The sequence below is a fragment of the Molossus molossus genome, unplaced genomic scaffold (assembly GCF_014108415.1).
Source record: "Molossus molossus isolate mMolMol1 unplaced genomic scaffold, mMolMol1.p scaffold_m16_p_3, whole genome shotgun sequence".
NCBI lineage: Eukaryota > Metazoa > Chordata > Mammalia > Chiroptera > Molossidae > Molossus > Molossus molossus.
In genome coordinates this window covers 24440554-24456135 of record NW_023425366.1, presented here as the reverse complement: position 1 = coordinate 24456135, position 15582 = coordinate 24440554, and the positions used below count along the sequence as shown (strand labels likewise).

Here is a 15582-nt window from a genome sequence, read left to right as displayed (position 1 = left end):
TATTATTTATAGTGATATATTAATTTATCTAATTTTTAATTTTATTTTCTGTCTTTATTGTATTTAGGATTATGAATATACTCTCAGGAGTACTTACTTTGTGTCTCATAATTCCCATATTTTTTTCCAGAAATTCTGCAATTTTGCTGTACATTTTTTTAAATTTGCATTTTATTAAAGGTTGCTGTTGTGGTTGTTAAATTCTAGGTTTAGGGATCTCTTGTTGTTCTTATAGGTCATTTTCTTTAATTTTTAGTTATATTGCATCTGGAGAAGAGCATTTTGTCTGTACTATTTTGGCTTTTGGAAATTTATTGGGATATTTTCTGAAGACTATACTATGGTTAATATTGTTACACGTTCCATGCACTTGAAGTTAAAGATATATCTTCAGAAGAAAGAGATTAATAAGCCTTCTTATTAACAGTTATTGAATTATTCTCATTTTAAAAACACTTTATTTGTCATGGATTAAAATAAGTATAATAAAGTTTCCTTCTCCCTCTCTGGTTCTACACATAACTCCTTGCATATATTGTAATACAATTTGCATATTATAATATTTGTATATTGTTTTGCAAATGTTGTTTATGTAGAACATGCTACATAAATATTTTCCATTTTTGTATGCACAATGTGAACTGTAAAGTCTTTTTTGTCTTTTTATGATTTTGGTTTGGATTCTGTCCTGGGGGCATTAAAATTATACTTCTTACTTTCCTTTTTATTTATGCTATTATTCTTCCATTTAATATTTTTGTTGTTTTAGGTGTCTCTGCTTTTGTTGAGTAAAGTTTCTTTGTATTTTAAAAGGTTTATGTTTTTCTTCCACTGACAACATTTTTGCTTTATTTAGATTAAGGTAATATGCATATTCTGTAGAATTATTAGCACCCTCCATAAAGCAGTGATTGAAAAGTGTTTCTATTTTCTCCCTCTTTCCTTACATTGTTTTGATCTTTTCACTTTTAAGTATGCTTTAGAATCTAATATTTGATTTATTGACCCTAACTTTTTTTTTTATTTCTAGTTAGTAATAATTAAGCAATCAATCAGTTTATTTCATTTGTATCTTATTTTCATATTATAAGAGGTACTGTTTTTACATTTTTAGAACACATGTTGTTTACATTTTAATTCATCAGTCTGGTCCTGATGTTTATTGTACTCAGTGTTCTGGCTGTCATTTTTCTTTAGTTCCCACAGCTATTTTGGCCTGAAAATGCATTCTCCAGGACAGTGTTTCCTTATATTTCATATTCAAAATTTCTTACCAGTAGTCTCCATAATTGAAAGAAAATGTAGTTGGATAAAGGCCCTCAACTCACACTTATTTTCTTGAGTATCTCTACATACTGTTCCATGCATGCTCAAAAGTAATCTCCAATACAAAGATTTCCGTGACTCCTTCATTTACTTAATAATAACTAACCCTATATCTTAGCACTTGACATGATGTATTACAACCATGTTTCATATCGACTCAGTGTTCCCTAAGAGAAAAGTATTATCTAACTCTTAATATTTCAGGTATCTAGCGCAATTTCCAGTGCATGGTGGCTGATAAAGAGCTGTTCCTTAATCTTAAATCGAGCTGTGTTTAAAGTACAAAAAAGTGCTCTAACATGGTTTACATTTGAAGGATGAAAAATTCTATATTATTTTTAAAATATGAATACTTTACACCTATCTGCGACCAAAACAATTAACATACATTAACTCATTTAATCATCACAACACCTCTGTGAGGTATAATTGTTTCCCATTTACAAATGAGAAAATTAAGGCATAGAAAAGTTAACAAACTTGCACAGGATAACCGCCTGGTAGTATTATATTTGGGCTTTAAACTCAGGTACTGAGGCTCTAGGGGTAGGACCCTTAAATATTATGTTATACTGCCGAAAATCTAACCAGCACATAAATAATGTAATGTAACATTCAAATCTGATGACTAAGGATGAACATATTTTTAATGGAATATAATGTTCTCACAATGAAAGATATATTCATGTCCTGGCCAGTGTGGCTCAGTTGGCTGAGCATTGTCCCATGCACCGAAAGATCAATTCCCAGATTGGGCACATGCCAGGTTTCTGCTACATCTCTAGTAGGGGGCATGTAAGAGACAGCCAATCATGTTTCTTTCTCACACTGATGTTTCATTCTCTCTCAAATCAACAAAAAGATACATTTTTTCAAAAGATACATTTATGTATCATCTTTTCAAGTAATTTCAATAGTATTGAAAATGAATTGATGACTTCCTTAATTCCAGTTTTATTAACTAATACTACCACCACTTTCAGTATCTTGATAACATCCTTAATTCACAGGCTCACAGAACTAAGTAACCAAAATGTTTTTTATGCAAACTCTGCCCCTGCTAGAAGTGTTTGTTTTGGTGTAATTCAACTTCCCAGGCTGTGGGGCTTCTCCCTTTCCTTAGTTACTGCTCAACATCCTAATGTAGCTCACTGTCAGTGAGCTAACTCCAATTTTTATCTTAAATTTTAGTTTCTTAATTTTATCCTATTACTCTTAGTAATTACTTTTACATATCATTGCTCTAACTTATAAAATACCTTTTCTCTTTTTAATATGAACACATTTAATATTATGGTAGATAGTTATTTTCTTTCACATCAATTATTGTCTAGCCAATTCTACATATTGGGAACTTTTTAATTGTTTTTCATTAATCACTGACTGCTACTAGTCATGAAATCACACTAGTATATTTCTCCTTCTGAGCTACATAACCATCATAAATATAAGTCTTCTGAAAACAGCATTAAGCCAAGTTGTTCTATTACTCATTTTTTTTTTTTTTTTGGAGTTCAATAAAGTCCTAAAATTCTTTTCATAAATACTAAGAAATTTCTTTTGACCTATATCCGGTCCAATTTCTATATTGCCCCAAAGCTATCTCATTTTAAATTTATCTATACAGAAAGTTAATGTTCATTTATTATGTATAATTTCAAGGATGTCAATAAAATAAATATTGCATGTGTTTGCTAATTGTCATTTTAAGACTAGGAAAATAAAAAGATTGTATTTCAGATGACAAATACACATACATACATATATAGAGAGAGTATATTTCTATATATTACTTATATATAATTAAATACAAGCACATATATGCATAAATATGTGTACTGATACATTCCCACACATATGAAGGCTCAATGATAACCCATGAATATGAATAGATTAACTCATCAGGATATTTCAAAGACCATTTTTTTTCCGACCTAGTGCACTAAATTGTAATGCAGGTATATTAACTTAAGTTAACTTCATGGTAGTTTCAACTGATCTATCACTCCAGGCTCATGGCCATGCCTACAGATGAATAGTAAGAACAAAGCTGTCCAAAAGCAGTTCTCTGTCAGAAGTTATTACAAACGCAGTAATAGATTAAACTGAATTGAAACTTGGACTCTTCTTTCTTTAGTGTCTGTCTGAGCAGGAGAATAACTTTCTAGATATTAGAACCTTATAAGAATTAAATATCAGGTTGGCTGAGTATTTTGTTTGTTTTTAAATAACAAAACCCCTATGAATATTCAGTTTTTGTAAATAGTTCATTAGAATTAGAAACCATTTTTTTTTTCTTATGTACACATGTGCACATGCATTTGCCTATATGTATATTGACAATGGGTTTATATGCCTTGATTATTGCTCTTTGTAGTTCATGGCACCAAAACTTTACAATCCCATGGCAAAGAACATCCTGATTCTTAGTCTGTTGCACAGTGCCAGGCAAAGTAATGACATCAAAAAATCAAACACAATCCACTAAAAAAAAAAAAAAAAAAGTGGTTATTTGGAATAGATATAGTATGGTTATAGTCAAAGATATTTCACAGTTTTTTCTCTTAGGATTAACTTAAACTTTTAAAGCATACTTTTACAAGCTATTATGTTTACTCATGCTCCATCTCAATGGATCATTTTTTAAATGAAATAGTATAAAGTGGAATATAATTTCTATACAAAATCAAGTACAAAAAATATAAGTACCTGGTTATAAAATGTTTAACAACTATTATAGGCAGGGATATATTTGTAGTTCACATAGATACACATTTGTGGGAATTATTACTGCATCCATAGTAAATTGACCAGAGTAAGGCCTTGCTACTCATCAGACCTAGCAAATTTAAAACAGATATGGATTACTCAGTGTCATATGGTAAGAAGTTAGCGAAAAACAGAAAAGATAATCCAAAGAAGGATATTTGGGAGTGAACTATACCTGAAAATTTTGCACTACAAAGACAATATTTAACTTGAACTTTGAAAAAAAAATCTTTTTTTTATTTTCCAAAAAAGAAGAAAGGGGACATAGATTACTAAAAAACGTGAACGACAGCTTGTACATATGAGATGACATGATGCCACAGGACATTTCATTCTGTGTGGTTTCCAGGGGAGTTAGGTAACACGAAATAAAGGGCAGCTGTACAAACCATACAGAGTGATCTGTAAACTACATTTAAATTTTGGTGCAAATACAGGAAGAAGAGAAGACAAGTAGAAAAGTAGATATTGAGGTATCACTGCAATTATTAACCAGACGCAACTTAAAGCCTATTTTCATTTTATCTATTTTTAATATCCACCTTATAAAGTGCTTAAATAAGAACACTGGAGATTAAAAGTCTTGAGATAATGTCATAGATCTCTTAAACGGCAGGACCAAAATTTTATTTCCTCTGACATTAAGACCACGTTTTCTACCATCCTTCATTGGTTTGAAGACAAATTTAAGATTTTTTGATCAGCATTGTACATCTAATTAAATAGGCTTAAAAAGTAAAAGTGATATTAAAATGATATAATCGAAATTCATTAAAAGCAAATAGGGTTGAGCCTTGAATTAAAAAAAAAAAAAGGAAACAACTTTATAAAGTGTACATGTTGATATAAAGAGCCCAAGAAGAGATTTTGAGATGGGCTGCTAAGAAGGACTTTCCTAGCAAGAGGTTTATGTCAGAGAAAAGAGTGCATCAACGTGAATTCGTCCTTATCACTTCTTCCCCTTTCCACCAGGTCAGGCTCCATTAAACAATGAATGAAAGTTATCAAAGTGTATTTACAAGGTACCATACCATGGACTGGTGAATCTAGAGTGGCAATTTTCTGATGAGGGAATGATATGGACAGGAATGTGCAGACGCTCCTGCAAGCTGACTTATAAAGCACTGCTGATTTTGATCTTTGGGAAGATGAGTTGCTCTGCCTTGCTGGCCAGCCTGAACTGCTTTAGAGACTAAATAAGGAACAGGTTTTAAAAGGCTTTTATCCATTTCCTGTCATCTGAATCAGTACCTCTTAAAGGTTAAAACCTACTGAGTTATATAATTTAGTTTTTAAATTGCTAACATAGAAATAAAGTAACTCTGAGATTGATAATGCTCATCTGAAGAATAAAAAGTTAGATGAATGCAAATATTAATGTATCTTAGAGGAATTATATACTGCCTTAGAAAACAAATTCAGGGAAAAAAACTGAAAGACAGATCAAATTCATTTATTGTCAAGATTATTTTTAGTATATCAGCACTACCCTTTATACAAGTGAAACAATCCTTTTCTTGAAACAATCTTTTTCTTGAAAATACCTAAGGTGTGTATGTGTGTTCACATACATACACATACACCAATTTCTCTTAATTTTTTGCAAAAAATGTCGAATTAATTGAGGCCATGCAAGGTGATAAGATCTTTATTGTCATTAATCCTACAATATATACTTGTATTCAATGGTATATTTAAACCACTTACCATCACCCTCACTTTTTGCAAATATAATGTAACAATGTAACTTCCTACTTTTTTTAACCTCACTTGAGGATATTTTTCTATTGATTTTTAGATAGAGTGGGAGGAAGGGAAAGAGGGGGGGAAGGAGAAAGAAAGAAAGACATTAATGTGAGAGAGATACATCAATTGGTTGCGCCTCCCACACTGCCTGCAACTGAGGCACATGCCCTTGACTGAGAATCAAATCAAATCTGCAACTCTGCTCTCCATGGGCCAAAACGCTCTAACCACTGAACCAAACCAACCAGGGCTAACTTTCTACTTTTTGAAGACAATAATACTCAACAGGCATGGACAACCCCTCCCCCCAACATACACACAGGCTGTATAATTACAAACTTGTCTGCAACCATTTCTTCTCCCTGCTGTTTGATTTTTTCAAGAAATAGGCATACCACCATGGGTTGTTTCTTTCCACCTGTGATCAACATTCTAAACAGGGCGATTTTCAGTTCATCTTTTTAAATCAATTATCTCCTCTTTAGTGGCCTCATTTTTTTTTTGTTTGTTTGTTTCTATTGACTGTTTACCAATCTGCATAGAAACTCCCTTTCAGCCTTCCAGTTTACAATTAAAATCTTCATTTCATAATGTTCTCATTCATTTGCTTCATAATTTTTCTCCAGTGCTTTACCACAAAATTTCCCCAAGAGGATTGTTTCTTTTTTCTCTATTTCCTTGATTCACATTTTCTCTCTAGCACACTGAATTTGTTTTTCTCACCATTGTGACAAATAATAAATATATGTTTTCTCCAACCAAGTAAAATAAGTAATTGTTCAGACTCTGAAGTCAAACTCCCAGGATCAGTTTTCTGTTGATGAATTTCTACTTGGCTACAACTTTTCTCTCTCCATGATTCAGTTTCAATAGCTGTGATTTCATTTATTTAGATATAATTCAGTTATTTTTTATTAGTGAGGGTAACACTCTCTATATCATAATGTTCTAGTGAGATTTAAAGGAATGATATGTCTACTGTCTCAATTCACCAAGACAGAGAAAGTGCTTAAAACCTGTCCTGACACAGAGAAAATACTCAACAAGTGTAACTGTTACTATTATTGTGTTGAAAATAGTGACGATGGTGATGACAAAGATGAGAATGATGAGCTGAAAACTGCTAGTGATAATCACCTTGTCCTCCCTTTTATCAATTACTATTTATAACCTTAAATTAATTTAAATTTCTAGAGTACTTACATTTTTAATCAATCTCTATCTTTCTTCTGTACAACCTCCTTTGGGAATTTTTAATGTCAAAATTCTCTCCTAGTTTTTGAAATTTTCTTCCAAGACTCTCTTACTCTTCTATATTCTACTTGTATCTTAAATATTGATGTTATGTTGATGTTCCCTAGGATTCAGAATTTATACTTCAGAAAGAACTAGTCTATTTACCTGAATTTACCTGAGTAAAGACCATCCAAGGGATGAAAAGCAGGCAATTTCCTCCTCATCTTTTTATCCATATTTCCATCTATCAGTTACTCTAATACTTATTGAAAGTATACTCCGCGTCAGAAAGCATGCTAGATGTTGATAGAGTTTCAAAACAGTCTTGTCCTCATAAAGCTTACTTCAATATTTAATAAGAAATAGTGACGTAAAATGAGACCAGCTTGAAAACCTTCAGTGGCTCTCCAGTGGGTTAAATTTAAAAAGGTCTTGTGTGTCCTGGTACCTACCGACTTCATCATTCTCTCTGCTCCAGTTGACAACTCTATTTGGTTCCTTAATGAGCCATGCTCCACCCACCTCAGACTCTGGGTGACTTTTCTTTGCTCTTTCTGGAGTGATTGCTTTTATACTCCTTACCTATAATTCTTAAGTTTCTTTCAATTCCCTGTTCAACCATTGCTGAATATCAGACAGAATCAAATATTCTAGATTACACCCCCCCTCCCCCAGTGGCTTTGTATAACTTTCCTTCATAGAAAAGGTTTTATTACTGATCTGGGAATGAATGTGACATTTGGTTCGTGTCTATCTACTTCCAGAGATTGAAGTTTTGTTCAGGCATATACACAGTCTTACTTTGCTCATCCTGGCACGGCTCATGTGGAGCGCAGCACCTGGCACCAAAAAGGCACTCAAAATACACATGGTTAAAGAAAGATATAAAATTGACACTTTTAGACATTTTGACCCAGGTTTTACAGTCTGAGGATATAAAGATTAAAATTAGAAAAGATTTTAGGTAAATATATAAATATTTTTCATAGATCAGTGATAACTACTGCTCTATAGGTATTTACACACTTTAAGTTCTACTTCGTAGGCCCCTTGTGTAGCATCCTGAAAACAACTTAATCTTGAATTTGAACTCAATATACACTTGTGATTAGTGGAGGTGTTAATGAGATTTTATATAATTCTACATACAAGACATAGATAGATGATAGGTAGGATAGATAGATAGATTACATAGGTTGCCGGTTCAATTTCTGGTTGGGGTGTATATTGAAAACAACCAACTGATGTTTCTCTCTCCCTCTCCCTTTGCCTCTTTCTAAAATCAAAGAAAGAACATATCTTCCAGTGTGGATTAAAAATAACAATAATAATAATAATAATAATAATAATAAATAAATAAATAAATAAAAAGGCCATTTATTTGGTCCCACCCACTCTAGTCTTTCTGAATCAAAATATGTGATAATTAGAGCCTAGGAATCTGAATATTAGTAGATTTTCAAGCTGAAGTCATTAGACATTTAAAATCTGGGATACGGTGCACTAGGAGTTACATTTAAATTGTTTTTGGTAATTTTATGAGTTCTACTTTATTTTTATAAGGACATGAGCATCATGTACTCTTAAAAGCAAAATGCAATAGATTCAGTCCAATGACAGAGTTAAGAATATAAAAGAATGGGGATAAGGTCAATGGTTTCACCAAAGCTGTGTTGATGGATCCATGACCAAAAAGTAAAGACCTATATAGTAAAAAGTGTTAGCTAATGTGATAAAGATTATTACATTACTCAGGAAAGTCTCTACAACATAGACTAACGGCATTAATAGAACTGCTATTAATGATTAATCTATTATCTGAGAACTAAGACAGGGGCACATTCATGGTATATTCTACATCAGGTTTCTGCAACACATAAAATATAAGTTCTATGAGAGTATCAAAAGAGTCAGTCACAACACTGATAATTAAAATGCAATTACATTTTAAAGAGGAAAGATTTTGTCTTCTTAAAGACCTGACAATATGGGTTATTCATGGAAAAATGAGTGTAGTGCCTAAATCACTAACATTATATTCATTTTACCTTCTTTAAGGAAAGAATCCCTTCTCTGGTCTCTTTGTCGGTGGAGATGGAGAATATCCCAATACCATCACCATTAATGATGGAGTATGTCATGTCAGCATTTGAACCAGTGTCTGCATCATTTGCCTTGATTTTCCCAACAGCTGAACCAACTTGAGCGGACTCAGGAACATATAGCTGATAGTGCTCTGAAAAATATTTTATATTAAACATTTTCATGATAATAATATTTATATTTTATAAGAAAAACACATTAAATATTTTGAAGATATATTTAAATAAACATTAAATTAAGTAATGTGCAAAATTAGGCTGTTTTCATATTTTAAATTATAGTATACTACTTAGTAATAAAATACTAGATTTATATAAACTTTAATTTATATGCAAATTAGCCTACATAAATATTTGTAGATATTAAACTTAAAATATTTTATCAACTATACACTGATAAACAACAGAAAAATAGATGAGAAAGGTCAAGTTTGTACTTTTATGTTGATCAAAACTGAACATGATACTTGGTCAAATATTAATGTAATCCCTAGCCTTGTTCCAGAGAGCATGTGACATTCAAAGAAAAAACAGCAAAAAAGAATATAGCCTATATGTAAATGTAATTTTTACTTTGATCAATAATCTTCAATTTAGCAAAATATATAAGCCATGGCAGAGAAATACAGTATATATTCTTATACATTTATTTACATGTAATCCCAGTCAGCTTCTAAAAAAAATTAAAGTCACTGTATAATAAAGTGAAAATTAAAAAGGTTATGAAATTTTAAAATTAAGAATAGCATTACCATATGACCTAGCGACCTCTCTTCTGGATATCTACCCCCCAAATTTGAAAATTTATTCACAAAATTACATGCACCCCATTTCATTGCAGCTTTATTCTCATTGGCTAAGACATGGAAACAACTGCAGTGTCCTTTGCTAGGTGATTGGATAAAGAAGTTGTGGTACATATAAACAATGGAATACTATTTAGCCATAAAAAATATGAAATACTTCCATTTGAGACAACATGAATGGATCTTGAGAATATCATGCTAAACAGAATGAGTCAGACAGAAAAAGTTAAAAAACATATAATTTCATTCATATGTGGAATATAAAACTGAAAGCAAAAAATGAAGAAACAAGAAAAACAGGCAAAAATTCATAGACACAGATAATGGTATGCTGGTTACCAGAGGGAAGGGGGTGGGAGGGTATTAAAGGTATTAAAGGGTTAAAGGGGTCAAATATATGATGACAGAAGATTTGACTTCGGGTGGTGGGCACACCACCCAATGCAATATACAGATGATTGATCATACAACAGCACACTTGAAACATATAATCTTACTAACCACAGTATTTCTAATAATTCTAATTAAAAAAGAAAAATATAAAAATAGTGACCAAGTTAAAGGGTGAGACAGTAAATATAATAACTACCTATGATGATATAGTATTTATGATTAATTAGTATTAATTTTGATTCAATATATCCTCTAGCCAATATAAGTAAAAATTTTGATTCTATAAACTTTATTATCTGATATGCAAAAACATATTTTTTCAGTATGTCCTGATACTAAGTGTTTAAATTGAAAAATACAAAATTGTCAAAGTTTGTCCTGACACTAAATTCAAATAACTGTCCCTATATAAATTTGTGAAAATAGATATTAAGAAACATTATGGACATGTCATTACCAATTGATTTATTGGCAAATTAGAGATACATTTATTAAAAAAGTATTCATTATAGCAAATATCAAATAGCAATATAAATAATAGTAACCTTGCATTAAAGTGTAATTTTAAAAAGAGCTTCAGCCAAGATTAAATTAATGGCAATTTAATGTTATATCTGGATATAATTACACAATATAGATAAGTGAGGACAAAGCCTATAAGAAAATAAAGTCCTTCAGCCAATATTTTTTTAAGTTAAGGTACCTGGTAAGTGTATGAAATGTTCTTGACTTGTGTGAAAGTGGATCTGTGTCTGTATCTGTGTTTCTGTCTGTGTTTGTGTGTCTGTATTTATTCATTATTCAACAAAGATTTTTCCCAGTTCCCAGACCTTAATCATGTGTTTCATCAGGATCTGTCATATTGCTAAAGACTCTATCCCTCCTGGTACAGTTAATTGATGGGATGAGCAGGGGACCCCCATTTTTATTGGTCTCCACCTTTCTTTTCACAGTTGCTTGGAAAAAGTTGGGCAGCTTATTCACAAGAATCCCAAAAGAGTATACTCCCTAAAATGATAGAGGCTGGAACCAGGAAAAAACTTGAGTCTCTCTTTGGTGGGAAGGCTATGAAATGTTGGAATAGTCTTCTGATAATGTCCATGTTTCCAAAGTTCATTTTGAAGTAACTAATCTAAAGCACAAATTCAGAATAAAAAAGCAGCCATAATAATTTTAAGAATCCTTAAAAACAATGATGTTTCTAGGCAGTCACATGTAAAACACTGTTCTGTTAAAAAAAAAAAAAAAAATGGAGTGACAGACAAAGTACAATGTAAACTACAACATCCCTTCTAATATTTTTCTGAGCTAGAGAGGCTAGGAATTAAATTTTGGTTGCTGTGGTCCCAACAATTTAGCAAATCCATAACTTCTTGTAATTCTATAAGTCCCCAAAGGACTTTCAGTTAGTTAACGCTGCAAAGATGACACCTGCAAACAAAAGAAGTCTTAATGCAGAGAAATAAATAAGTAAATCACCAAATTATGGTGGCGACAGTATTTACACAGACCTCTGTAAAAAGATAGTTTTTATAAAGTTGCAAAAAACTGTACAAATGGGTCATAAAAAATCTCCGAAAAGCATTTAGGTTGATTCTCACAATAGAAGCATATTCCTGGAAGAAGATCGTGTTCAGAAGATTTGATACTTGGTACATTCTAAGATTGGAGGATACTAACTCTTCCCCTGTACTATGCCCCATGAGACAGAATAGGGTATATAAAAAATTACATTTTAATATTTTATACACTTTCCATATAGTTGAGAATTAACAAATTGCAAATTTTAAAGCAACTCTTAGGATGTACCCTCAAATTCGCCCCAGGTGTTCCCCACCTCCTAATATTTATGTCATTGAGTTATACCCTCTCCTCAGATGCTGGCTAGATATAGTGACTCACTTCTAATTAATTAAATATAGCTAAATTAATGGGGCATCACTTCTAAGGTTAGGTCACAAAGGTCTGTGGCTTCTATCATAGGCACTTACTTTCCCTTTCTCTTAGATTGCTCCCCTGGAGCAATCCAGATACCATGTTGCATTAAAGCCTTAGTGAGTGGCCCAAATGACAAGGGACTAAAATCTGACAATAATCTTGTTAGTAAGCAAAAGCAGAAACCATTCCTGCCACCCCCAGGCAAGCCTTTGCCAGCTATACTAGGATCTCATGAATCTGAACTCGAGACACCCAGCTAAGTCAAATCTAGATTCCTAGTCCACAGAAATTGTGAGATAATAAATGTTAGTTGTACTACGATTCTAAACTTGACTGATTTGAAGTACAGTAACTGAAAATTTACATAGAGCTCCACTGTAGTTGTCGACCACTTGCCAAGTCCAGTGGACCCTTTTTAATCTTTGTCTTCCTGTGGTACATTGTGTAGTATTTGAGGAAATTAAAACCAAAATTAAAAAAAATATTCAAATGAGAAAATAAAAACCATGCTACCACATTTATTCCTGGAAAAAGTATTTAAAATGTCTCTTAACCTCCATTTTATTTTGTAACAAGCAAAATTATTGTGGTCATAGCAGATGCCTAAGGTGAACCACTTATGGTAAGTAAATGCTCAGCTCATCTTCCCAGAGGACAACATACCATCCAGTAACCACACTCCTTGGTATTTACTCAAAAGAGTTGAAAACATCTGTCCATGCAAAAACCTGAAGATAGATGTTTCTAACAGCTTTATTCATCATGGCCAAAACTTAGTAGCCATCAAGATGTCCTTCAACAGGTGAATGAATAAATAAAGTATGGTACATCCAGACACGGAAATATTTTTGAATACTAAAAAGAAATGAGCTATGAAGTCATGTGGTACAGCAGATCTTGAGAACTTACTTATTTAACATAATTGAAATGTTATATTCATTGAACAGCTCCTCCTTTCCATCATGCCTCCTGTCCTTGACAACCACTCTTTGATCCAATTCTTCTACAAGTTCGGCTATTTTAGATACCTCATATGTGGAATCATGCAGCATCTGTCCTTCTATGACAGACTTACTTTACTTAGCATGATGTCCTTCAGATTTTCCATGTCATATCTATCAGAATTCTCTTATTTCATAAGGTTTGATGATATTCCATTTCATGCATATATCAAAACAAACTAGGTATAGAAGGAAGGTATGTAAGCTTACAGTTGACATCATACTCAACAGTGAATAGTTAAAACAACTTTCCTCTATAATCTGGGAAAAGGCAAGGATGCTTCTGTTCAACATAGTACTAGAAGTTCTAGTCAGAGGAACTGGGAGAAAAAAATAAAAATAAACCAATTAGAAAGGAAAAGGTAAAATTATCTCTGTCTCACAAACATTTATCTAGATAATCTTAAATGCTCCACAAACAAAACAAAATAAGATTGTTAAAATGAAGAAAAATTTTGGTAAAGTTTCACGATAGAAAATCGACACACAAATCACTCCTGTTTTTATACACTATAACAACAAACCATCCAAAAGGAAATTCAGAAAACAATCCCATTTACAATAGCATCACAAAGAAAAATAATACTTAGAAATAAACTTAACCAAGAGACAAAACCACTGTACTGGAAACTATGAAACATAGATGAAAACAATTAAAGAAGACATGAATAAATGAAAAGACATCTGTGTTAAAGGACAGGAAAACTTAATAAAGTGAAAATGTTTATGCAAATCAAAACAATCTAAGATTCAATGCTATACTATTGTCATCACAATTCCAGTGGCAATTTTTCACAGAAATAAGCATTTAAAATTTGTATGGGACTACAAAAGACCTTAAATAGATAAAGCATCTTGATAAAGAAGAAGAAAGCTGGAGGGTTCATAATTCCTGACTTCAAAATATATTACAAAGCTATAGTAATGAAAACAGTATAATGCAGGCATAAAGATAGGCATATAGAACAAGAAAACTGAAAAGGTGCCCATAAGTAAATCCATGCAACTGATTTCTGATGAGGGTGCCAACAGTAAACAATGTGGAAAGGATGATTTCTTCATCAGATGGGATTGGGAAAACTAAATATGTACATGTAAAAAATAAAACTGGACCTCTACTTTCCATTACATATAAGAATCAACTCAAAACAAATGAACAACTTAACTATAAGACTTGAAAATGTAAAATTCCTAGAAGAAAACATAAGGAAAAATCTTCTTGACATTAGTTTTAGCAATAATTTTTTGGACATGACATTAAAAGTACAAAAACAAAAACAAAAGCAAAAATAGATAAGTAGGATTACAGCAAACTAAAATGTTTCTGCACAGCAGAGAGAATCAGCAGAATGAGAAGGCAACCTTCACAACAGGATAAAATATTTTTAAATCATTTACATAATAAGGAATTACTGTCCATAAGATTAAGGAATTTATACAACTCAACAACAACAACAAAGAATAATTTGATTTTAAAAAAAGGGCAAAAAACTGAATAGACATTTTTCAAATGAAGACTTCCAAATAGCCAACAGATACATGAAAATATGTTTGACATTACTAAACATCAGGAAAATGCAAACCAAAATAACAATGAGATATCATCTCACATCTGCCAGAATGATTATTACTAAAAAGACAAAAACAAATATTGGTGAATATGGAAAAAAAAGGAAACCCTTGTACACTGTTGGTGGGAATGTAAATTGGTTCACCCTCTTTGGAAAACAGTATGAAGGTTTCTCAAAAAATTTTAAGTAGAACTACCATAGTATCAGTAATTCCCTTTGTAGTTAAATTTCTCAAAAAATTTTAAGTAGAACTACCATAGTATCAGTAATTCCCTTTGTAGTTAAATAGAACTTAAGATCTCATAAAGAAGTCGGTGTTCTATGTTCAGTGTAGCATTATTCGCATTGGTCAAGATATAAAAACTACCCATGTCCTCAATAGATAAAGAAATAAAGATAATGAAAAAGACTCTCTCTAATAAGATTTAAAGTATACTAACAATTTATAAAATAAAACCTCTGAGTGCATATTATATTTGGCACAAAGATGATATTCTAGCTAGAGAATTATAAGACTAGTATAAGAGGAAATTGAAAAGAGATACTGATAAATGTAGATCAACTCAATGAATTTAAGATATCCCTGATAAAAAGATTATTAAAAAGTAAAAACTAGAGCCCTCTAGAGTAGGAAGCATATTCTAAAGAGCCTAACATGCATTTGATGCTTAAATACTTATGTTTCATATAAATA

General features: G+C 31.8%; 1 protein-coding gene across 3 annotated transcripts in view; it reads right to left on the bottom strand.

The window, feature by feature from the left end:
• CDH18 (cadherin 18) overlaps window positions 1-15582 on the bottom strand; it is a 419127-nt gene that overhangs the window by 69425 nt on the left and 334120 nt on the right. For all 3 annotated transcript variants that reach the window (XM_036280557.1, XM_036280558.1, XM_036280559.1), the window contains one exon: window positions 9126-9313. In XM_036280557.1, coding sequence (XP_036136450.1) covers window positions 9126-9313 — 188 coding nt within the window. The remainder of the gene's footprint in view (window positions 1-9125; window positions 9314-15582) is intronic.